At 51.7% G+C, this 7,134-nt stretch overlaps 1 protein-coding gene across 1 annotated transcript; it reads right to left on the bottom strand.

Annotated features, from left to right (window-relative positions):
• Window positions 1-4,452: 4,452 nt before the first annotated feature.
• On the bottom strand, window positions 4,453-6,865 carry FEZF1 (FEZ family zinc finger 1; the record flags this gene model as incomplete). The annotated part of the gene is made up of 4 exons (XM_084897272.1): window positions 5,969-6,865; window positions 5,645-5,779; window positions 5,261-5,393; window positions 4,453-4,820 (listed from the first exon to the last, which is right to left on the bottom strand). The coding sequence occupies exons 1-4, from the start codon at window positions 6,791-6,793 to the stop codon at window positions 4,453-4,455; spliced, it is 1,461 nt and encodes a 486-aa protein (XP_084753398.1). The 5' UTR covers window positions 6,794-6,865.
• Window positions 6,866-7,134: the final 269 nt, after the last annotated feature.

Here is a 7,134-nt window from a genome sequence, read left to right as displayed (position 1 = left end):
GAGTGTGGAAGTAATCTATGGTTTCAGCCAAGTCATAGCAAAACGACAATGCCTTATCTAGTTAAAAAATTTGGGGGGAACCAGTCAACAACTTCACATTTTTATTCATTAACATTTAGGTTTTCATGCTTTAAAAAATGCACTATTTGGTAAGAGAGTGAGCCATGATCCCTTAAAATTATAAACTTCATGTTTACAATTAAACAAAGATTTACCTAGTACAAGGATTTATAAAGTAATAAAGAAAACTTTTGTTTCTTTCCTAATTTTGAATTTAAGATGATTTATATTTCATATTTTATCTTGTATATTTTGGGATGAGTATTTTACAAAGACAAAATAGACCCTCTAGAATTATAATTTAGTCAATGATTTGAGTCATCACCAAATATAATAAATGATGATTTCTGTTATTGCTAACTGCACTTAAATAAAGGGTATCTATCAAGCAGGGTGTATTATGACTGGGAGTTATGACTCTATTGTATCTGATAGATTCATTTGGAAAAGAGCAAAGCTTGATAAGAAACTCACCAAGTGCCCCAGCCAGTTTGGCTCACTGGATAGAGTGTCAGTCTGTGGACTGAAGGGTCCCAGGTTCAATTCCAGTCAAGGGCACAACCCATTATGGGTTGTGCAGGAGGCAGCTGATCAATGATTCTCTCTCATCATTGATGTTTCTGTCTCTCCCTCTTCCTTCCTCTCTGAAATCAATAAAAATATTTTTTTTTAAAAAAAGAATCTCATCAAGCTTACAACTTTACTAACAAGTACTTTGATGAAGCCTCTAAGTGATGCTGAGAAATTGACACCTTAAGTCTTAATCTTGCACAATAACTTGTTCTCAAATTAAAATTTTGAAAGTCTGAACAAACCATATCCTTTGGGATAAAGTTACTAGAAGTCAGGATTAGGGTTCTGAATTAAAATGAAATTGGTAGGAAAAGAATTACTTACATTATTAATTCTGTTCTCTATTCTGATTTTCAAAACTGAACAAAACATAAGGCCCCACGTTAGTAGATTTCTAAAATTGGTCCCTACAGCCCCACAGGCCACCTTTCCCTGTACAAAAAGTTAATTCCAATAAAGAGAGTTGATGGTAAATCATTGCTTCCTGCAGGCGATGTGAACACTGGCCATTCCACCTTACTACATGAATTTGCCGGCTAACTCTAGTAAAGAGAAGGTGGACTAGGATCAGCCAACTTGCTATTTGTACTTCTAGGGATTCTGTTTCCTGAACAAACATCAACACTCATGTAAGCACAGATACACACAGAGATTAGATAATAAAGGAGGGAAAATTGCCTTTTAATATTTGTCAGATGACAGAGAACTGTAAAGTTTCCCATTGACCATTCGCTAGTATCCTTCTTCATCCATTTTACCACCTCCAACTTCATCTCTAAAGTCAGACAAGCCTTAAAGAGATGCTCCTTGATGGTCAGAAGCTCTACCAGCTTTGTCATAAATCAAAGTTTATTGATAATTCATCTCCTGACAAATAATCTCTTGAGTGCTTATTTTAGAGAATTTATTTGCAGCTTCTCCTACTTAATCACCACCACTTCAGGCTACTCAAACAGACAGACAGCTGCTTCCTTTTGCCTGCCTTTTCTGTAACTTGCACCAAATTAGACCTGTACAGAGTCATTCCCGATTACAACAAGAGATTCTCTGCTTCTCTCTCTCTCTCTCTCTCTCTCTCTCTCTCTCTCTCTCTCTCTCATTCTCTCTCTCTCTCCTTCTTCCCCCAGTGACCAGTTATTTTTTTCACAGAAGACTTCCTTTTTCGATATAAGCCAAAGCATACTGGCATGTATTGGAAGTATTTCCTAACTGGAAGTATTTTATGGCTTAGCAATTTTCCTCAGCACTATTCCTTTTGTTTGTAACCAGTAAAATCCTGCCCCCTTAAAAGTCTGGAAGAATTACCTACTGGGGTTTTGAGAAGAAGTTCAAATAATTACTGAGAATAAGTTTAAGAAGCAAAGGCCATTTTTGGCCTCCTATGATAACCCTCACCTCACTCAATTTACTCAAGGAGAACAAACGCTTTCAAGATCCGACTCAGCCACCTCCAAAGGCGGTTGGCTACCCACCAACTAGGGGCACGTCCCTCAGCTCCCTCCCTCTGTGGCTGGGCAGCTGTGTAGGAATGTGGCCTGGGCCTGGGACAAGATTTTCCTGTTGTCTGCTATCTTCAGGGAGAGAGGGCACTTCTGCCAGCCGCTCAGCTTCAGAATCCACCCAACTGGGGAATTCCAAAACAACCACATCTCTCCGAAGTCCAATCTGACACGGTTCAGGTGGGGTGTGGGGAGGTGAGGGTCACAGACGCTTAGGGATCTGATCTAATGCTTGCTGGGCCGAAGGGCCATGGGAGGATGAAAGGCCTGCCACCTGGGGCAAGATCCCCTGAGTCTGGCCCCTGAAGTCTGCACGTGGAATCAGGACTTTCCCATTCGGGCGCCCCGCGGTCCGACTCCGGCGGGAGGTCTCCTGCACCCCCAGCCTGAAAGGGGCTAGGGTGGGACTTGGGTTCCGTGTTCCGCGGGCCCCCTTCCTGCCCTGGCTCTGTCACCCTCTGCCTCTTGAGCCTCCAGGAAGCCCTGGGGTCCTGGGCTCTGGGCCGCTGAGCCATCCATCCTTCCCCGCCTGGGAATGAGGCTCTGGTTGCCAAGGACATTGTCGCCTCGCCCCTCTCCGTCCTTCACCCCGAGAGTGGCCCTCTGGGCGCCCCGATTCCTTAAGCTCGACCGCAAGGAACACAAAAGCGAGGTGGGACCGCATGTTTAAACGCCTTCGGGGCGCCTCTCTGGCCGCAGTGCGGGCGCTCACCCCGGGCACTGGAAGGCCTTCCCGGGCCCTCCGGGGCCAGCGCTGCCGGTGCGGGTCCGCGGGGCTTTCCCTGCGGCGGGGCTGGAGCGCGGGGCCGGGAGGGGCGGGGGACGCGGTGGCCGGGCGGGGACCCTCCTGCTCCCCCAGCTCCCTCCCCGGGCGTGGCCACTGAGCGGAGGGATGTCTGTGCTGGGCTGGGAGCCCCTCTGGCAGCGTCTACCGAGCAGCTAATAGTCTACCGTCCCGTCTTTGATAAACCTGAACTAATTACCCCTCTTAATTAAAGTCTTTAGCAGTTGTGTCACTGTGTTGGCAGGAGGACAGGAGAGACTTGCAGTGAGAAAACACCGGGGCCCAAGCCCGCAGCGCGCTGCTGATTAGCACTTGAAGCGTTTCAAGGGCCTGGCACCCACTGCAGTTTGGGCTTCATCTGCGCTCACTCCTTGGGTGAAGGTACATTCATCTACAAACATATGCAAGAGACTCAAAACACAGTGGCTCCCTGGCCAGCTTCGGCAAGTCAGTCTGTCCCTTTAGGATGCAAACAATAGCGACCCCTGAGAAAGCAATGTTCTACTGCCCTGGGGGGTCTGCCACAGGCATCTCCTATATAGAGTGTGTCTCCCCCCCCCCCCCCCCAAGCCTGTCAGATGGCCCAGGACCAAGGCATGATGCCTCTGTTACCAAACGCCACATCTTCTGAACTTGATCACATTTCATCACTTTACCAAATTTGGGAACATTTGGAGAGACTAGTACTTGCTTTTGGTCAAGTTCTCAGGTCAAGCATTAGGGCGATACTATCACAAAGTGGAACTTCTTAAAAAAGAGGAAGGATGAGGCGGCCCAAGTTAGAGATCTCCAGCTGAATAATGTGAACAGAGCCCTGAAGCTGATGATTAAATAAGCACATTCCAAGAATTTATTTCTAACAGTCAATGAGTCCATGTTCACGTGCAGGAATCAAAAGCAAAATTCAAATTCATTCTTCACAAACCGTACTCATCTGGTGTGTAAGTGCGCGCGCGTGTGTGTGTGTGTGTGTGTGTGTGTGTGTTCATTGTGGAATAGGCCTTTCCAGGTACACTCATCTGTGTGTGTGTGTGTGTCTGTGTGTGTGTGTGTGCAACATACACACAGTGTTTTGTTACTTCAGGGAAAGAGGAAATGATTATAAACAATTGGCAGGCATTTGACCACAGAATCAGCACAATGAAACTATATACAATAATAAAATTAAAATGGTGCAGCATTCCTGGGTAGGATAAAATAGATCTCAATAAATACAGCAGAATTTAAAAAACAAACAAACAAAAAAACAAACACCATCTCTCCACCGAGATGAAAAGTCTTTCTAAATTAAAAAAACAATCAGAAAAACCACCACCCCCCCTCAATTTGTCCATACTTGTCAGTGCCTATGGTATAGACTTTAATACACAGAGACATGGTTCAGGTGCATGCAAGAGGCAGAGGCTGGGCAATGCGGAGGCTTCTTTCTGGTCGGGCGCCAATGTGTGGGGCCCCAGATGCCCTGGGGTCTGCAGACCAGCGCGGATCCCTCAGTGCTGGAAAGCTGGGCTGAACCAGGAAGGGGTTTTGGCCTTGTCACTGGTGGCTCGGATGCGGATGGAGCCCGGGCTGCAGAGGCCCTGGGGGCGGCAGCTGCACGGACATTGACCGCAGCGTCGGGGCGGGAGCGGGCTGCTGCGCTGCGGGCTGCGGGTCCGCCCCGGGCTCCCAGGCCGCCGTGCGGGCCAGCCCCAGGCTGCTGTCGTGCAGCTTGCGGACGTGCTTCTTGAGGTCAAAGTTCCTGCAGAAGCCCTTGCCGCACGTGGGGCAGGTGAAGGGCTTCTTGTCGTTGTGGGTGTGCATGTGGAAGGTGAGGTTGTACACCTGGTGGAACGCCTTGTTGCAGATATTGCACTTGAACTGCTTCTCCCCGCTGTGGGTCAGCTTGTGGTTTTTGTAATTCCCTGAAAAACACAAATGATGGGGAGGCGGGTTTGAAAAGAGGGCTGGAGCGGGAGGGCGCCCAGGGTGGAAGAGCCTGGCTGGAGGGAGAGCTGCAGCAGCTGGGACAGCCCACAGCCAGGGCAGGGCTCCGCTGGCCTGCACCTCTCGCCCCGAATTTCTTTTATAAACAGCAGCCAGGAGGCCCTTCCCTCCACCTTTCTTTGCATTTATTAATCCAATTATCTAAGAGGAGAGCAAGTAGTTGGGGAAAATGCCCCCTTGGTATACGCAGCCTTCCTTGTTTCTAAGACTCATCTGACTTCCAGGTAGGAGGTTGGGAAGGCAACCCACAAACCAGTGAACTAGCCGCGCTTTAAAAATCTTTTTTTCCCCTAAAACATCCCCACACCACTGGGGTTTTTGGTAAGACTACCGTGAAGACGCCTCCATGATCTGATACCTTTTTGGTGAAATCCTTTGCCACAGAATTCACAGATGAAGGATTTGTAGCCCGCGTGTATCCGCGTGTGCGTGTTCAGAGTGGAGCTCCTGTTGAACGCTTTGCCGCACTGGTTACATTTGTGAGGCTTTTCCTAGAGGGAGGGAGGAAGAGCACAGGCTTTAAGGTGTTTGGGTATGAAGCAGCAGTCCTGTGAACTCGGAGGCCCAGGCATGCTCTCCCAGGAGCTTTTAAGAGGAACAAAGGCCAGCGATGCAGGCAAGGCACCTCCTGTGATCCGCTGGCCCGCTTTTAACAAACCTGGCGTTGAAGTAGACGAGCTTATGGGCCGCTTTCTACAAGGCGATCCGGAGTAAACCAGGGGAACCCGGCAGAGGGCCATACCTGGGTGTGGATGATCTTGTGCCTGCACAGCGTGCTGGCCTGCCGGAATCCCTTCCCGCACACCTTACACACGAAGGGCCTGGCTCCTGTGTGCACCGGCATGTGGCGGGTTAAGTTGTAGTGAGCGTTGAAGACCTGAAAGGTGAACACAAACACATGCACGGCAGGTTAGTCCAACAAGCACGAACTGGGACATAAAATCAAAATCCGGCAGAGAAAGGAGAGGGGTGACCTTATCACAACTGCATACATATAATTACGAAATAAATTTTAAGAGGAAGGAAGAGTGGGGGAGAGAGAGAACGCCTCTCTGCCTATACTTGCCTTCCCACACACTTCGCACGTGAAGACTTTGGGTTTGGCGTTCGGGGAGCCCCGGCTGAAGTCCGAGGCTTTGAAGGCGATTTTTTCCGACAGGAGCTGGGCGCTTTCTTTCATGTAGTGCTGCAGCTGCGCCTGCGACAAGTCTTTGAAAGCTACCCCCGCCGCCGAGGAGGGGAACTTCTCCATGGCCGCCGGGACCCCCAGTTTGTTCCTCTCGGCCAAGTAGGCTTTGGGCTGCGGGTGCAGCGGGGAGCTGAGGAAGTAGGAGGCCACCGGGTGGATGTTGACGCCCGCCGCCGCCGCCGCCGCCGCCGGGGGGCACGGGCTGTCCCCCCGGTTCAGGTAGCACAGGGCCCCCATGGCGTGGAAGGAGGAGTGGTTGACCACCCGCGGCCGCACCAGCTTGTAGGGCTGCAGGGGCAGCGCGTCGCGGGCCAGGTCGCCCTTGAGGCCCAGCGCGCAGTGCAGCAGGTCGCTGCAGCTGAACGCGGCCGCCGGCCCGGCCGCCGGGGGCTCCAGGCTCGCCTTCCGCGGCTCCGAGCTCGTCAGTCCGGTCTTGGGGCCCGTGTCGTACGCCGCCACGGGCACGAAGGGGATCATGCATGGGATGGACGGGCTAAGATGCAGCGAGTGCTTGGAGTCCCCCTTGGGCACGGCTGCTCCCTGCAGGAAGGGGGACACCGGCAGGGCCTTGGGCTCCGGGGTGCGCGCCATGATCCGCTCGATGGAGAAAGCCAGGGGTTTGGAGGCGCCCATCGCGGTGCCCCGGGCCGGGGCGGAGGCGGCCAGCATCTTGGCGGTCGCGCTGTGGCAGCCGCTGTCCATGGCGCAGCCGCCCGCGTCCGCCCGCCGGGGCCGGGCTGCGCTGTCGCTGTCGTCGCCTGGCTCTCTGCTCGTCACAGACCTGCGGGGAGGGAGACGGGCGCGATCACCACCACCGGCAGCCTCCTCCTCCTCCTCCTCCTCCCCAGCAGCGCCAGCCGAACCTGCCTGCCCAGCCCAGTGGACTCCCGCCATCCCATCGCAGAGTTCTGGGCGCACCAAGGACTCGGGGACAATCGCTGCTGATTCCTGTCAATAGCAAGTGTTGTGTCAATAAGCGCAGCCAAGATCTCGCCAATCGTTAACTTCCAAGAGGAGAAGGTAAACTAGATAATTGCTCAATT

This window comes from Pipistrellus hanaki, assembly GCF_964339955.1.
Source record: "Pipistrellus hanaki genome assembly, chromosome: 10".
In the NCBI taxonomy this organism is placed as follows: Eukaryota; Metazoa; Chordata; class Mammalia; order Chiroptera; family Vespertilionidae; genus Pipistrellus; species Pipistrellus hanaki.
Note: the sequence above shows the minus strand (reverse complement) of the source record. Positions and strands in the feature narration are given on the sequence as shown.